The 17,035-nt window shown below is 42.6% G+C and overlaps 8 protein-coding genes across 8 annotated transcripts; 5 read left to right on the top strand and 3 right to left on the bottom strand.

The window, feature by feature from the left end:
• Positions 1-4,432: 4,432 nt before the first annotated feature.
• Positions 4,433-5,003, top strand: HO133_002810 (uncharacterized protein; the record flags this gene model as incomplete). Its single annotated transcript, XM_037293735.1, has 3 exons — positions 4,433-4,457; positions 4,527-4,794; positions 4,847-5,003. 3 exons carry the CDS (start codon positions 4,433-4,435, stop codon positions 5,001-5,003), a joined length of 450 nt encoding a protein of 149 aa, XP_037150564.1.
• Positions 5,004-6,146: 1,143 nt separating this feature from the next.
• Positions 6,147-7,240, top strand: HO133_002809 (uncharacterized protein; the record flags this gene model as incomplete). The annotated part of the gene is made up of 3 exons (XM_037293734.1): positions 6,147-6,252; positions 6,318-6,849; positions 6,925-7,240. The coding sequence occupies 3 exons, from the start codon at positions 6,147-6,149 to the stop codon at positions 7,238-7,240; spliced, it is 954 nt and encodes a 317-aa protein (XP_037150563.1).
• Positions 7,241-7,630: 390 nt separating this feature from the next.
• Positions 7,631-8,826, bottom strand: HO133_002808 (uncharacterized protein; the record flags this gene model as incomplete). Its single annotated transcript, XM_037293733.1, has 2 exons — positions 7,631-8,756; positions 8,813-8,826. The coding sequence occupies 2 exons, from the start codon at positions 8,824-8,826 to the stop codon at positions 7,631-7,633; spliced, it is 1,140 nt and encodes a 379-aa protein (XP_037150562.1).
• Positions 8,827-9,139: 313 nt separating this feature from the next.
• Positions 9,140-10,762, top strand: HO133_002807 (uncharacterized protein; the record flags this gene model as incomplete). Its single annotated transcript, XM_037293732.1, has 2 exons — positions 9,140-9,289; positions 9,398-10,762. The coding sequence occupies 2 exons, from the start codon at positions 9,140-9,142 to the stop codon at positions 10,760-10,762; spliced, it is 1,515 nt and encodes a 504-aa protein (XP_037150561.1).
• A 756-nt stretch (positions 10,763-11,518) lies between these two features.
• Positions 11,519-11,998, bottom strand: HO133_002806 (uncharacterized protein; the record flags this gene model as incomplete). The annotated part of the gene is made up of 1 exon (XM_037293731.1): positions 11,519-11,998. The coding sequence occupies one exon, from the start codon at positions 11,996-11,998 to the stop codon at positions 11,519-11,521; it is 480 nt and encodes a 159-aa protein (XP_037150560.1).
• A 190-nt stretch (positions 11,999-12,188) lies between these two features.
• Positions 12,189-13,895, top strand: HO133_002805 (uncharacterized protein; the record flags this gene model as incomplete). The annotated part of the gene is made up of 3 exons (XM_037293730.1): positions 12,189-13,329; positions 13,387-13,561; positions 13,613-13,895. 3 exons carry the CDS (start codon positions 12,189-12,191, stop codon positions 13,893-13,895), a joined length of 1,599 nt encoding a protein of 532 aa, XP_037150559.1.
• A 1,321-nt stretch (positions 13,896-15,216) lies between these two features.
• Positions 15,217-15,546, top strand: HO133_002804 (uncharacterized protein; the record flags this gene model as incomplete). Its single annotated transcript, XM_037293729.1, has 2 exons — positions 15,217-15,360; positions 15,382-15,546. The coding sequence occupies 2 exons, from the start codon at positions 15,217-15,219 to the stop codon at positions 15,544-15,546; spliced, it is 309 nt and encodes a 102-aa protein (XP_037150558.1).
• An 821-nt stretch (positions 15,547-16,367) lies between these two features.
• HO133_002803 (uncharacterized protein) lies at positions 16,368-16,878 on the bottom strand (the record flags this gene model as incomplete). The annotated part of the gene is made up of 2 exons (XM_037293728.1): positions 16,368-16,631; positions 16,657-16,878. The coding sequence occupies 2 exons, from the start codon at positions 16,876-16,878 to the stop codon at positions 16,368-16,370; spliced, it is 486 nt and encodes a 161-aa protein (XP_037150557.1).
• Between the last annotated feature and the right edge of the window lie 157 nt (positions 16,879-17,035).

Raw genomic sequence — 17,035 nt, 5'->3', positions numbered from 1 at the left:
TACTAATAGTAGGCGATATTACTTATTTATATTATAAATAATTAAGTATTTATTATTCTTAATTAGCTTAATAGTAAATTAAGTAAATATAATTTCTCTTAGATAAATCTAGAGATTTTATTATAGTAGTATATTACTCTTAATTTATACTATATTCTTAACTTAATTAATAAAAACGTATATATCTCGAAAGAAGATACTCTTATTAATATATTCTATTATCGAGATAATATTAATAGACTTACTCTTATAAAATAAATTAAAAAAGTTAATATTATCTAGATTAAATCGATTAACTCTATTACTATTATTATTACTATTTTTAATTAATTCTAATTTATCTAATAGCTTTAGATCTTCTAAAGATTTAAATAAATTTAATATAGTATAAAATTCTACTATTATAACTTATAGCTTAGCGAGCTATACTTTTATAAATTTTTATATTATAATAATAGATAATTAAGATTCGATTAATCGATTATAGATAACTTCGTCTATTAATATAATAGCGAATTCTACTTATATAATTAATTTGATAAATAAAAAGATAGATCGTAATAATATAGATATATTATCTATTAAGAGAGATTTATAATATTTAAAGAAGTACTAAATAACTAGCGTAGCTCTAAAATTTATTATATAATCGTCGAAGACTTTAATAGAATATCGAAGTAATAAGATATCGATATTCTAATATATAGAAAAGAGCTCTTTTAATACTTACTTAGATCTTATAATTACTAATTTTAAATATATATAAATAATTATAATATAATAAGTAGTAATTACTATTTTACGAGAGATCTCTTAAGCTTAATTAATATCTTCTATAAATATTTAAATTTAATATATAATATATATAAGATTATTAATAGAATAAAGAGTAATTAAAATACTTTCGAAAGTTAAAGTAGTAATAATTATAATATTTAAGAAGGCGATAGAAGTTAATTTAATATAGCTATTAATAATAATATAATTTAGACTAATCTAGAGAAAACGTTATTTAAAAAAAGAGATTTAAATTAATATTAATAAGATATTAGATCTACTTATAAATATAGATTATTAATACTTATAAGTAATTAGAGTATTACTATTATATTATTATAAATTAAGTTATAATATAAAAAGAAGATATATTTTTATTATCTAGAAATCTACTTTAGTAGAGAATACTCGAAGACGCTAATATATATTTAATTTAGGCTTTTTAAGCCTCTTAGACCTAGTAGAAACGACTCTATCAGAGACTTCTATAAAAGGCTTTCGTAATGCTATATTAAGTCTTAATATAACTAGAATATAATTAAGATTCTATAATTTAATTTAACTATACTATTAAAGTAATAATAGCTACTATATTTTTTATCTTCTTATTCTTATTTTAATTCTTAAAAAAAAGTAAGAAAATTATATCTATTAAACGATTCTCTAGATAAATAAAGTAAAGATAAGCTAATAAGTATATGAATAATAAACTCGCGTAAGATAACGTCGTCGTATAAATCGTCGTTATTATCGCTATTAATAAACTTAATTAAGTTTATACTTAATAGCGTAAAAGAGTTAAAAGATAAATAGTTAAGAGAAGATAGATCGATCTAGACGTATAATTAATATATATATTATATTTATAAAATATATTATAAGAATATAGATAACTATCGAGAAACGTATAATATTATATATCTCGATTATTATATTTAAAATATCTTATAGAGTTTTTACTTAATTTAATTAGATTATAATAGAATTAAGCTTTTTATATTTATCGAAGTAATTTAATATACGTTAATATTATATTAATACTCTATTTATAATTATAATAATATCTTTTAACTATTAGAAAGTAGTAAAGAAGAGTTTATTAAGTTAAAGCTTATATAACGTAATACGCTAATAGCGCGAATAAATACGTAATATAATATTTATAACGTCGATAATCTCGAGATAAATAAATATCTTTTAAAAATAAAATTAGCTAATATTTTATATTCGCTATAAATTTAAATAGATAATATAATTATATTAAGATATAATTATTACGCTAATAAGCGTAAACGCTATACTTCTTAAATATATTTTTATATTTATTAAAATAAGCGTTATAAGTCTTAAGATTATATTTAAAGTCGCGATAAATATAATAATAATAAATTTTTTTTTTAAAAAAAGATATAAGATTAGCGAAGCGTATTATAATTAATTATTAAGTAGACTATAAATACGTTAGAAATATCTCTATAATCTTAGCTATTATACTTATAAGTATAATAATTATTTTAAAATTTAGTAATATATAAAGAGAGTATAAAAAGATAACGTTATTTATATACTTTAAATTAGTAAAATAAACGATTAATATAATATCTAATGAAATATTAATAAAAGAAAAATTTTAAATAAAAGAAAGAAGTTATATTTAATAATATTCGTAAACTCTAATAATCGCGAGTTTTAGATATTTATAAATATATACTATACGATAACGTAACGTATCTTAATAATAATAATAGTAATTAGTTTTAATAATAAATAAATAATAGATTATTAATAATAGACTCTATATAGATAACTACTCTACGATATTCTATAAAAATATAATAAGAGTATATATATTATATAGTCTTTATAATTTATAAATTAATATTATAATATTTAAAAGTAATATTTAATATTTTAAAAAGTTATAAATTATATTATATTAGTATATAGCTAATTTAAAAAAAAAACTTTCTCTTATATTCTCTCTAGAATTTAAAATTTTTTAATAAATCTTTCTAATATCTATAATTTAGATATAATATAAATTCGAGAATAAATTCTCGAAGAAAGAAGATAATATTAGCTAAGATTCTTAAAGAAGATTTAATTATCGAGCGAAGTTATAGTATAATTAAGACTTTTAATATATATAGACTTAGTATAGAAGCTTAAAAGAATAATATTCTTTAATTTTTCTTTTTACTTCTATAAGAATTAGTCTTATTACGAGATCTATATATAAATATATATATATCTACTATTAAATTTATATTACTATATAACTCTAGATCTACTTATATTTAATTATATAAGTTTATTTAATAATAAGTATAATCTATAATATTTCTAAATTATAATAAGTCGTATTTATAAAGTTATTTAAGAAGATATATTTTTAATTTTCGATAAAGAATACTTAGAGTAACTTTTTTAATTTTCTAAGACTTATTAATATAGAGATAACGATAATTTATAATACTCTAAAAACTTCTAAGATTTTAATAATTATATAAGAGATTAAGAATATTAAATTATAGAAGATCTTAATTATTTATTCTATTAGAGAATAACGATTTAATAAATTTCTAAATTTTCTTAAAATAATCTTAGCGGTAAAAAAATAGTCGAGATAAATTTTTTAAGTTCGCGATATATTCTTATTTTTTATATTTTACTTATAAAATTAAGATTAAAACTCTTTAAAATTAATAAGTAGATTATTTAATATAGTAAGTAGATTTTATAAAGTTTTTAGACTATAAAAATAAGTAATAGTAAGATTATATAGAAAATTTAAAATTTAAAATTTTAATTATCGAGGAGTGTTAAAATCGCAGATTTTTTTTAATTTTTCAATGATTAAGAAAATAGAGATATCGTAAAGAAGTATTATCGCGTAGCGAAGAGCATCTGTCTTTAACGTTTCTCTATATTTAAAAAAAGGTCATGATCATAGTCTAGTAACTCGCCCTTTCATTGAATCGTAAGAGTATATATAGGCAGGAGCTTTATCAAATCGATATTCCACATATTTAAGTATTTTCTATTATTATTACGTTATATTATTTTTAAAATATATCTTAAGTTTAATTAAACGCGATATAAGATCTTTTAACTATTTTAATTATTATAAGTAATATTAGAAGATTTATAACTAGTTAAATATATATCTAAATCTTATCGCTAATCTATTACTATTTTTAAAAATCTCTAAATTTAATATAAGATTAAAGAGGTTAGTATTAAATTGAAATATTTTCGATCCCTAGGCCCGCGGGAGCTCAGCGATCATCGAGCCTTGGGGTCTAAATACGGGGTACCCGGGCCCTCGGCGAAGCCTATAATCCCTCATGAACCCCCTAAACGACCCCCCTAAATCTCGATAGCGAGATGGCGACCCTTTAGTCTTATAAGATCCTTTCAGAGATTTCTAGGTTGGATGTAATATTCCTTATAGGAAATCCTTATTCCGTGAAAACTCTTATAATACTCTCCGTTCATTACTAGCATACAGAGCATTGCGAAAAAACCCCTACCGCCAATGTATGTCTTCTGCCGCCAAGACTTCCTTGTGTTGCTAGCACCAATGTCAGTGTTCTCACGGAATTCTCATTCGTAGCATTAGTCAATACAATTGGGGCATTTCGCTTGAAGGGACATGTCGCTCCAGCCTTATGTCGATCGTGAGAAACACTTTTGTCCCCTGCAAGCCTAACCTAAGAACATGTACTAAGACTATCGTGCATGTACAGAAAAAGTTCTGGTCGTCACCGCAGATGGCAGAACCTTGACTGGCACCCTGCTCTCCTGCGATCAGTTGACGAATCTCGTCCTCCAAAACACCATCGAGCGCGTAATCCGACCACATGAAGACCCCGAAGATAGCGAAGAAGTTCCGCATGGCCTATACTTGATTCGAGGCGAGAATGTGGCTATATGCGGACTGCTGGATGAGCAGATGGATGGCGAAATCGATTGGGCGAAAGTGAAGGGCAGTGTAATTGGGGGAGTGAAGCATGCGTGAGGACTATTGGAAAGTGTCATGGTTGATACTTGCTACTAGCATTGGAAGTCAAAAACCTGGAGGTGCCAATATGTTTCAAGAGCCAGTCCGCCGGAAGAAGCTGAGAGATGATCTATGGGTGAAGGGCCACAGCCCGAGGAACACAAGAGCGGCTGTAAGCCTCAACAAGAACGGGCAAACAGTACAGTATGTCCTTCAATTCTAGCCTCGTGAGATATACAAGGATAACAAAATCTGCCTTTCACAACAGTCCTATTTTAGATCCGTCCCGTGCCTTGAACACAGCAGCAGTTGGTGGTGAGAGACATAAGGCTACGGCAAAAGTCTACTGCTGCAAACTTTGGCAATTACGTGGTACGCTCGAGGTTTTTCGTATGGTAGATATCCTCCTTCCTTGGCAGCCGTGCTCTCATTCCGATGAAGAGGTTCATGCGAATCCAGAGTTGATTTAGCGGGGATGCTCAGTGGTTTCGCGCGTGACATCTCTGACATAGAATAACATATAGGATGTGAATTGAGGGCTGACTCAACAACTTCAAGGGTATCTATCTCGAATGTCGACCTAATTACAACGCGTATAACCGCAAGCTTTGCTCTGTCAGTGAAGCTTGACCCAAAAGACTAGGGCATACACCTACATACTTCTTTCTCACTCATCACCCTTTGTTATCGCTCCCCTGGTCCCGTACCCAGTCCGCAAAATCTTTCCTTTTTACCTGAGTGAATCGAAAGACATCAGCCCACGAAATCTGAGTGATAGATCTAGCACATTGGCGTAGACCTAGATTTACACCTTCTTTTCAGTCGGTTGCATGGAAGACCTACCCTTATATCCACAAAGCCAAGCCTATCCTCCAACCCCTGGAATGGCCCACCCCCTCCGCTTTCTCTTTCAGCTCTCCCTGCCCATACTCTCCAGCTTATTGGCTTGAGCTCTTCGGCACCAAGGACTAGTCCAACGCATATGAAGACTACTGAGAGGACGGTCTCTATCGAGATGTCGAGCGGGAGGCCCGCTGCCAGGTGAAGTGCTGAGTGCTCATAGGCTGAATAGCATCTGCGAATTTTTGGAAATGTCAGCACTTTTCGAAGCAAACCCTGGGGGCCTTACGCGTGGGCAAGAAGAATGGTACCTAGTGCGATTAGAGCTCTAGAGGAAGAAGAAGCCATTCTGAATTTTTTTAATCGAACACGTCTACATTAGAGCAATGCGTCGGACGGAGGTCGGCGCGGTAGCCGCCACCACCGCCAAGCCCGCGGCAATATTGCTTCGACGATTGCAGGACATCCGAGGGATCATCAGCAAACAAACCCCATTTTTTACTTCCTCTCATACTCTCATCTAGATATGGCTCAAAAATGTATCCATAATGGGTGTGGCAAGAAATTTACAGACACGGAAGAAGAATGCGTGTACCACCCTGGCCCACCAGTATTTCATGAAGGGCAGAAAGGTGTCTGGGCGCCCTCTCAATGGCCTATCTGAATCTGTCAAACACTGGCTGACTCCATGAGATAGGCTGGAAATGTTGCAAGCCTCGATTTTTGACATTTGACGAGTTCCTTTCAATCCCACCCTGTACTACAGGAAAGCATTCCACAGTTGACGAGACACCCCCTCGCCCACCGCCCAAGGTTTTAGAAGATGTACCTCCCCCAACAAAACCGTTAGCTACGAATGGCGCCATCTGGAAATTACCGGCACCCCGGGTGGCCCAGCCGGCTCCGCCTGCCACCCCTTTTCTTGCCCCCCCAGAATCAGACTCCGACGATCCTTCTATCCCAGTACCATCAAATATCACTTGCCGTCGACGGGGCTGTAACGCCACTTCTGCAGTGGAATCTCCTTTATCGCGAGATGACGAAGAATGTGTCTACCACCCAGGGCAAGCACTGTTCCACGAAGGGAGCAAAGGATGGACGTGCTGCAAGAGGCGAGTGCTGGAGTTCGATGAATTCATGAAAATTGAGGGCTGCAAGCGGAAAAGCAACCACCTTTTCGTGGGGAGCAAAAAGCAGTCTGCACAGGAAGAAGCAGTATCAGAGGTCAGGTAGGTTGGCGTGCTCCACAGCGGAGGTGTATCCGGAAATCATGGGGTGTGATTTGTTGACAACCATTTTTACAGGCATGATTTCTATCAGACTCATACGAGCGTAATAGCAAGCTTGTTCTTGAAAAAGATTGACAAGGGCCGCGCAAAGGTCGAGTTCACTAGCCAAACCGCTGTGCTTCTGGATCTGCCCACGGAAGACAACAAGAGATACAAAACCGAGCTTCCATTGTTTGGACCTATCGATACTGCTCGATCTATGTACAAGATCATGGGGACCAAGCTAGAAATGACGCTCGTGAAAGCGGACGGACTAAGCTGGCCAGCGCTCAGGAGTGACGAGCAAAGGACGAGTGAGATCATTCAGGTTGGTCGTGCTGGAAGAGCGTAGTCAATGAAATTGATCAGAGATTGACTCCAAATCTTTTGGTTCTCATGTGGATTCGATCCATGAGATTGATGGCTTCTCTCTAGCTGAGCTACTGATTCATCGAGAGACATCCGTCTCTTTGCACCGTTTTATCTTCGTCCCATCTCCGTACTACGTTCCCAGGGAGTGTGGTGTCGCCGGGCCTTCTCTAGAGCTGATTGAAATGCTCGACGCGAACGGGGGCAGAGACCGGAGGCCGATCGAGCTGTTCCACTAACGCCTCTTGTTTAAGTTTTAGCTATTCCATACCGGCTCGTGTACCTCCCTCCTAGAAGCTACAATTGCTTCGGCTGATACCATGTTCGAGCTCGGTCTCTATGATAGGTTAGTCCTTAACTCTACCATTGCTTATCATTCCATGCCCTCCATCAGTTCTGGCTTGTCTAAAACCATCCCTCTCATTAGTGCCCATTCTCGTAACGCCTCCCATTCTCCACCTTCCTCTTCGCCCCTCTTGTTCTCGTCCTGAAATCCCCAAGCCCCTGCGACTCGATCTACTAACGCTCTCTCTTCTTCTCTTAACCATCGTTCTCGCAACGGTGTCCCCGTTGCCCACGTTATACGATCCATTTGATCATTAGCAGTTGCAATAGCGACAACTCCAATCGTGGCCGTGAAGCCTACGTATGCCACAATTCCGGCGAATGCCATGTTGGTCGCCATCTGATGATCCATACTGTGTTGATAATGAGCTAGCTGAGCAGCTAGGACGTAGGCCGCAGCAGGCGCCAATGCCAGTCCTGAGAATGGCAAAAGGGCGCGGCGCAGGATCTTACTGCGTTTGTAAGCCGTGGTACAAACGCTAGTATCTATGATACTGAGGCAGAGAGTGAGATCCTTGGCTTTAATGGCAGCGGTCAAAGCAGAGTGCGCGAGGACAAGGGGCACCGCTGAGGAAGCACGTTTTGGATTGGCGTCTTTGTACTTGATTGGTAGTCTTCCTGGCTGGGGTATCGGTTTGGATGCATAAAGGTCGAAGATAACAGGGAAAGATTCAGGGCGGCCCAGAACGGATTGTGTGTAAAGATAGGTAGCTAATAAAGCCGGTGTGATGAACACTTTGGGATCTGTTACGATGCTGTGGGCTGTTGAGGAGATACTGTCGGGAGTGGGGTCTTCGAGAATTCGTCTTGATAGCGTCTTCGTAGGGGAGGACATCATTGGGGCTCGAGACTGTTCATCGAGAGACAGTAGGTTGGAGGTTGGAGTCTTTTCGACGCTGGTAGATGTCTCTGGAGACTCAATCGGCTCCGCAACGCTCCGTGCTAGATTCTCACATAGTTTCAACGCGCTTTGAACTGCCGATTCGCTTGGTACAGCGTCAGATTTTACCACACTCGCGGCTGTTTCGAGCTCTTCAGCGAGTACCTGCTCAGCCGTTCGTGAAGGCGATGGTATTCTTCTGTTAGGTGGCGATCTTGGTCTCGCTGTTGCTAATGAGCGTGCCGAGTGGCTTATATGTGATATAACGACAGGACTCGCCTTGCGTAAGCAGACGGCATTATAGACTCTCGCATGATGTCTTGATCTCACCAAGGTGCAAACATTGGCATTCTCCACCATTATACCGAAAACCCGAGCTCGCGGGCGACTGAAGAGTCTGGTTGCCATTTCCTTTCACGTCAAAAGAATCTAAAACTGGTGTTGGAGAGCAAGCGGGGCGGAGTTTGGCCGCGCATTTGACGACAAAGGCATCAGCTATGAACTTGTACTATTCTATGCGATACGCTTTACATCATTGCACCTCCAATTCTCATAGCTCCTATGGTAAATCGTATCTTCAATTTGTGGGGTCTGAAAACCGGCAAGAGATATACCATAATTCATGTGATGGGATAGTACAACCCCAAAGACAACAACATGCCCGCTCCTCCTCCACCACCCCCTCCCCCTCCGCCTATGCCAGGATTTGGAGGCTCCGGACCTCCTCCGCCCCCTCCACCACCTGGAGGTCCTCTGGGGCCAAGCAAACTGCCTGCTAAGCCGTTGCCGACGGTAGCGAAAGATCGGGTACGTTTAAAAGGAAGCTGCTCCAGCCTACAATGCCTACAATTTCGTAATCCAAGCGACGCTGCGCTGCCTTCAAGGACTCTCGCTGAAGACTGACATCCATTCCAGGGCGCTCTTCTGACAGATATCACCAAAGGCGCGAGGTTGAAAAAGGCTGTTACGAATGACCGATCTGCGCCCATCGTAGGAAAGACGTCTGGGGCCTCAGCAGGTCCGCCAAATGGCGGAGCACCAGCGGTCCCAGGTCTGAGCAGACCTCCAATTGGCCTCGCACCTCCAGTCCCAGGCGCAGGTACAGGAAGGTCGAACCGGGCAAGGAGCAATAGTGAGACTACTGGAAGTGGAGACAGCAGTGGAGCAAGTGCAGCACCACAATTGGGAGGAATCTTTGCTGGGGTCGGTATACCGAAGCTGAGAAAAACAGGAGGAGGTGTGGACACCGGTGCAGATCGAGAATCATCGTACATATCGGATCCGGAAACGTCAAGACAGTCAGCACCAAAACCACCTACTTCCTCCGCACCGAAACCCCCAACGGCACCGAGATTGAACGCTTTGAGGCCAAGCCCACATACAACGGAGTCTTCACCACCGCAGCCATCTGCAGCAGCTAACCCACTTGTTGCAAACCTCAGAAAGCCTCCTCCAAAACCAGCCCAAAGACCAAATTCGGACGCTCCTTTCCGATCTAATTCAGAGCTTCCGCCACGGGCTCCACCACCACCACCGAGCGTAGCAAAACCTCCACCACCACCAATAACCTCAAGGAAACCATCTGCAGCCGCGCCCCCACCACCACCGTCAGCTGTTCCTTCTCCACCCGCAGCTCCTCCACCACCGCCCACCTTTGCTCCTCGACCTCCTCCTAGTGCGCATACACCCCCTCCAGGTCCACCACCACCACCGTCTTCAGCACCTCGACCTCCTTCGAATGCGCATACGCCCCCTGCAGCTCCACCACTACCACCAGGTGCAGCACCTCGGCCGCCTCCAGCTCGTTCAACGCCACCACCTCCTCCAAGCCCACACTCTTCATATAGTGATAGTATTAGTCAATCGGTTGCAATGCACGCAGCACGGAATGCTTTTGGGAACGCGTCGAGCTCTCCTGTGGCACTCCCACCGCCTACGCCTGCTTTTTCTTCCCCCTTGAAGCAATCAACGCCAGCAAAACCTCCACCAGCCCCTTCAATGCCTCCGCCGTCCAAGTCAGCCTCTCAGCAAGCAATTAGAGCGACACTGGATCCAAGCTCGTACACCTTATCCAACGGCACTAGCCCCAGTCAGGTTATCACTCCCGCTCGAGACAACATATCTCCAAGCAGAAACGGAATCACCAAGATTGAGGACTCGAGATGGCGATTCCAACCTGAAAGCGAACTACCTAAACCAAGAGAATTCATTGGAGGGCCGAAGAAGTATAGAGCAGGGCGAGGAAGTAGTGTACCACTGAACCTTTCTCAGTTCCGTTGAAGCGCGTTACTAGAAATCAAGATAATTTACCACAAAACAAAGCTTGCTTCAAGACAAGAAAGGAGACCGATCGAAAAAGGCATAGGTGCTTGCGATTGTAGCCAACTAATCAAATTAGAGATGATTTCCTGAATATACCTCACATGCATGACAACGGGGGTAGAGTCCCAAGACTTGGAGCCAGAGATAGACCGGTGACCCACGGTAAGATGCCTCTGAATCGATCAACTAGAAGGATGTCTTCCTTTTTGATTGGCTCAGGAGTGTGGCAAAAGGCCTGGCATTCAGGCATACGTTCTTCTTCAAGAATTAGACAGCGGGCTTGAATCGCTGTGCTCCCGGGCAAGACATGCCTTACCAGCCAGATGAAGGCTCACTTGCTCCAACAGTATTGACGGCCCTGGGTATTGTGCACTTCGTTAAAGTTTGGACTGACTCCCTTGACCTCAGCTAAATATCTGGGCAAGAGGAAGCTTGGAATTGAGGCCGCCAACACCAGAGACAAATTCAGATTCCGATTCTGCAGGGGCCCGACTGACCTCGCAGACGCTGCTTGGCGATGTTATCCCAGTACGAGCTTTTTGTCTTCAGTTTCGCTGGAGGGCTCGGCGCGAAGCTATCCACTACTAACACTCAAAATCGGCAAGTCACCAGTCTGTATTCGCAGTTCCCCATCTTCGTAGGAGCTCTCCGCTGAAACCCAAATGCAATGCTCAGGCATACTCCAACTTCCTGTAAACCGATGTCCTAGCTCTCTCACAGGTGCACACCATCTTGAGCCTCATCGTCATCATCTTCTTCCATCTGCTCCCTTAATCTTCGGGCGAGCTCTTCATCTCCAAGCTGTCCACCAGAACGCGGTGTACTCGGCCCACCACGGGTACTCGTAATCCGTGATACCCTTTCGATCTCTTCGACACCAGCATGCCCATTCGACTCTACATTCTCTGGCTTTGTTTCATCTTCACCCCACTTGAACCCTCTACCCTCGACTTCCCGTTTTAGCAACGAGATTCGCTCTTCCATCCTCTGGGTGACCACTAGATTCTCTTGAATTGCTTCAGCACAATCAGAATCTCCTTCATCTGCAAATGGTTGCAATTGCTGGTTCGAAATCAAGAGATGTGCGATCGAGTTGCGAACTTCGGCAGCTTTGGAGTGTAGATTGGCAAGAGGCAGCTCTTTGATGGCTTCCGCGAAGCGCTGGGGTGGTATTGGAATAGCAGTCGAGGACATTGAAGTGGTGTTGCAAACAAAATTCCGCGACTGCTGAAAGCTGTGGCTGAATCAATAGGCCCCGACTTTCCGATGTCTTGGCAATTGGTGTTGAGGATTCACTACGAGAAAGTAGTTCGCCTTTTATGATTGAGATAAAGTTCATTCAATATCGTGCGCTTTTGCTGCTAATAAGAGTGAAAGGCGTGAGATGACCGCTGTCCTCTCGGTGGCATGGCTATCTTTTCGCCTTGGGCTACATGCCTCTCCGATTGGACGGGCAGGTCTCGCAACGTTGCGGGAGAACCTCAGCTCTTCAAGCCAGCCAAAGCAGCATCCCCGTAGTATACATGGGTTTTTCCAGTGCTCACCAGGTTCTCCTACCCAAAGATGCAATGCAAGGCCAAGAATAGCTCCTTACGGACATTTCCCCCAACTCAGCGGACAGGCAAGATGCGCAAGCCTGTGGAAGAGCAAACCGGAGGAGTCACCGAGGCAAAAAGCTGCTCAAAACCTGGCTCCCATATCCCGAGCCGAGATCAAGGCAGTGTTTGGATTGAAGGTAGACCGGAGAGACGGCAATGACCTCCTAAAGCGTCTACAAGAGCACAGACATCACGGAACTTTGGACCAGAAGTTGCCATATCCTGATGCCTTAATAGACAAAGGCCTGACATATCTTCGTGCAAAATATCCTTTTGACGAAGACGCCGCCATCCTCGCACGCATAGACAGGGAGGCAGATCTGGAATTTCGACTACCCCAAACGAACATCGACCAAAGTCCTCAAGCGGTGTCTCAATTTGAAAAGCTCATGCGAGAGAACAGAGAAAGACGTAAAGAAGAAAAGGCAAAACAAGAGACGGAAAATCAAGAAAGCCTAGCAGAAGAAGGTCCCAAGGCGGAGAGAAGGGTGACAGTAAGAGATGGAACGGCCCTCGTCCAGCTACGCCAAGAGCCAGAATGGGTCCAAAAGTATCGAGACAAAGCACAGATGAAAGAACTCCCGGAGACGTCAGCATGGGCAAAACTCCTACCCTCTGGTCTTGTGACACTCGCGGTTGTGACACTCGCCGTCTTGTTTGCACAGAGTTACAAGCAGCCTTCGCGCAAAGCCCGACTTTGGCCAGATCTACCACCCGCTGCTGCCACCGTAATCACACTAATTGGTGTCAATGTTGCAGTCTTTGTGCTGTGGAGGCTACCGCCCTTCTGGACATTCCTGAATAGATACTTCCTCGTGGTGCCTGCATATCCGCACTCGATGTCAATGCTTACGGCTTGTTTCAGCCACCAGTCCTTCGCCCATTTGCTCTCAAATGTCATCCCTATGTGGCTCATCGGCACTCGCCGTATGTTTACACCCATCCCCTAACCTTCAATATGCTGGATCTGACCACGCGAAATAGTACACGACGATATTGGTCGCGGGCCGTTTCTAGCTCTCTACTTTTCTAGCGCAGTGATTGCAGCATATATACCCATGGTTATTTATGTCATGAGAAATTTCCTCGGTACAAGTACGCTAGGAGCTAGTGGTGTCATAACAGCACTTCTTGGGACATCTTGCGTTCTTTATGAAGGGTAAGCTGCATGTTGTGGAAGCAATTTCGATTACTTCTAACACCTATCTAGCCAAAACATTACACTCCCTTTCTTACCACCAGCATGGACAAGAGGGATTGATACCGCTTTTCTTCTCCTTTTCCTCATTCTTTTCGAAGCAATGAGCCTGCGCAAATGGGGTATCGCGTCCACCAAATTGCTCAATACAGGAAGGCCACACGTCGACAATATGGGCCATTTGTCCGGTTATTGTGCAGGTATTGGTGCTGGCGCACTCATTCGGTCCACCGATCCTAAATGGAAGAACGCTGAGAGAAAGCATTTCTTCACAAAGGACTTTGGCAAGGGTTAAGGTCTCGCCGTTGCACGATTGGAATTCCGTATTTTCGAACCGTTCGATAAGGAACCATCAGCATTTCTGGCCCAGTTTCGCGCTTGGAGCTCTTACAAAATCGAAACTTACTTTTGGACGACGAGGCAGCTTCGGAGGCTTCTCAGAGAAGCTGTTTCTGAACGCACAGCTCACATGAAGAAATCATCTAGCCATCAGGACGTTCTAGTATAAGACGATGTATACCTGTTTACTCGAGCTTTGATGTTGAAGGTGCCGGGTAGGGTCGTCCGTGGATCGCCTACAAAGTGCGCTAGACCATTGCAGAAACCTCGATTTGTGGGGATGCAGGTAGGTTGAAGAGCATGGTAGGGGCCTTTACTGGGGCGAACGCTCTATAAGATCAAGGAAAAGAGAAGTACATAAATGTAGTATATTTAGAGTTCAAATAGGCCCTTGGTATCACGTTCGCAAATATGCAGCGAGACCTCCGCCCATGCACCTATACTGGGTGTCGACGCTGCCACAGGGCGCGAAATCTCCATCCGTAGGCAGAAAGTGCACAGCCCTGTGTTCAAACGTCAATTTCCTTAAGCCCCATTGTCAGCTCTAAGGCTGATTCGAACTCAGTGGCGGTACTGTAGACCGTCAGCTTACATCCGGTGCTGTTGAAACTTTTGACTTACTACTGGACCCATACCTTTCCGTCCTCCCGTCTCTACTGCCGCGATGATCCACTTCCACTCGAAAGCACACGTCCAATCCTCAGAGCAATGTCCCCTCGCCCATACCACTTGCAGCAGGATGTTCCGTACCTGCCCCTTCCTCGCTATGATGAAGCGGGAACTGCCCATTCTTTGCGGGGTTTCTATTTATTCATGGGGGTATTGATGATGGCTCATAGTCTCTATGGATGCCATGTCCATTGGCATGGATTGAACCAATGGAGTTCAAAGGATTGATACTGATGATCGCGTAATTTCTACCAGACATCATGGGACGTGACATTCTGCTCGAGTCTCCCTGGGTCCTTGTCGAACATCTTCATTAGCGTTTCATCGGTGTCATGGTCGAGGTGGTGAATCCTGTCTCTCCGAGCCAAAAAGTCCGCTATCGCTTCAGGAGGCGGCTTGTTCGATATAGCTGACGCAATCAAATTTACCATATAACGATGATCATGCTCTACTAGTACACCCAGCTCAGTCTTGGTGTAAAAGCGGCCAAGGGCTGCAACGTGGACGTCGCCGCTAAGAACTGCGACCCTAACGTTATGGTCTTGGGCCAGAGATTGAAGACGAAGCAAAAGATCCTTTCTCTCTTGTGTATGCCGGCGCGCAGTATTATGGTCGTCCAGATCGTCAAGGAGTCTACCTGGCCATCGAAACGATTGAAGAATTTTCCGGCAACGCTAAAGCGCTTGCTGAGAAAGCGGATAGGGCCTATCACTGGAGATTTCAACAAATTTTTCGAGCCAGACGAAACGAGGGTATGTTATAGGGATCTCTAGGAGGACAACGAGGTGGGTAATTTTGCACTTCCCTCCCGAGAGCTCAGAGCGGACTCCCTGGAAGATTACATCAAAGGTGTCTGGGTAGTTGACCCTTCGGCGAGTTCTCTCGGTGCGACCGTCAACACCAAGGAAGGCAAGAGTTGTGCTCAAGCAACTATATAGAGAACGGGAGTGTTCCGAAGGGTACGGGCCAGGGCATTCCCCTATGACAAAGCTCGAGTCTTCAGACTGATGTTCGGGAAGGATGGACTGCTTTTGCCGCGTGGTAGGGGAAGTGAATGAGACTTTAGGAGGTGGGATGTGGTGTTGGAAGAGGCAATAGTACTTTAGGAAACACCGCCAATGCCGCGGAAGACAGCGCGTTTCATAAAGTTGTCGGTGTAGGGTCAAGAACGTCAATAGTATCTAGACTCTGTCAGCTTTCATTAGGTGGTGAGACGCAAAAGTAAACAGGCTTACCAAGTGGTTATTTGTGGAATCTGGCCGTTGGCGATGGCAAAGGGCTCCGTAAAAAACCATCTCACCTAAACAACATCTTCGTCAACCTCTACTTTTGCAAGAAATCATCATGGCACGGAATCTGGCAATTGAAAGGTTGCGAAACAGCTCTTCAGTTCAAAGGGCGATACGAACTGAACTAAAGTCATTTGAATAGCAAACTTATATGATGAGCAGATAGTAGGAATCGCAGGCGGCTCGCAGCTCCTCATCGAAAGGGTAACCTCTCCTCTTTTTCGGATTCCCAATCTCTGTCCAAGATTTCAATAAGGCGTCCACCCTCACACCACCATTATAGATCTGGTCTTCCCTCCTACCATAGCATGGCATGGTTTCTGTGCGTGTACGCGGAGAACATCGTTCCACAATGCGGGGCCCGACCATTCATCCTCATCTTTTCCAACAGAAAAACCATTGCAGCAGTGAAACATGATACGCATGGATTGAGAAGCCGGCGGCATGACGAAGGTACGGAAAGGAGAAGTTCATGGTTCGCTGCCAGAAGGTCGTTCGTTTGTCAGTGCATACTGCCAGCGTGCTTTGTGATCCTTAAGCGCAAAATCTACTGCAAAACGCCAGAACTCTTTGACTGAGTCTGAATAGTGCTTGACGACAGAATTCCCACTCGCATGACGTACTTCTGGTGGGTTGGAAGTCGATCCCTTGCGTACGTTCTCAGGCTCGTCAATGTCATTTGGCAGTGAGCATCCGCTCTGGCCCATCTGGCTCCGGATCCCGAGGCACTCGAGCTTTAGATATGGGTGAGCTGAAAACCGGGTTGGCAACGATCAAGACATTCCCATGCCAGAACGCCGGGACCTCGGACTCAACAATTTGCATGCCCTTATAATTCAGTAGCGGCCCACGCAAGATGTCCAATGCGTCGTTGACAATCGGAAGGCTTGGATTGTTGACTGGCGGAGGGCCTGTAGTCTTGACAGCCGGTGTAATCGGTTCATTATCGCGCAAGACTGGATCCGCGGGTTCGTCTGGCATCTACCTGTGCTGAGTATCTGGGCAAATCGAGACTATGTGGGCCGTGATGTTGATTGGCTTCTATTCTTAGTATTCTAAAAGGTTTCTGAGTTTGTTTGTTTGAGCTTGGATGGCGAAGCCACAGGCAGTTTTTTAGGGCGCCGCGTCGAATTTGAGG

The sequence above is a fragment of the Letharia lupina genome (genome assembly GCF_014066315.1).
Source record: "Letharia lupina isolate WasteWater1 chromosome Unknown contig_15, whole genome shotgun sequence".
Lineage (NCBI taxonomy): Eukaryota > Fungi > Ascomycota > Lecanoromycetes > Lecanorales > Parmeliaceae > Letharia > Letharia lupina.
Note: the sequence above shows the minus strand (reverse complement) of the source record. Positions and strands in the feature narration are given on the sequence as shown.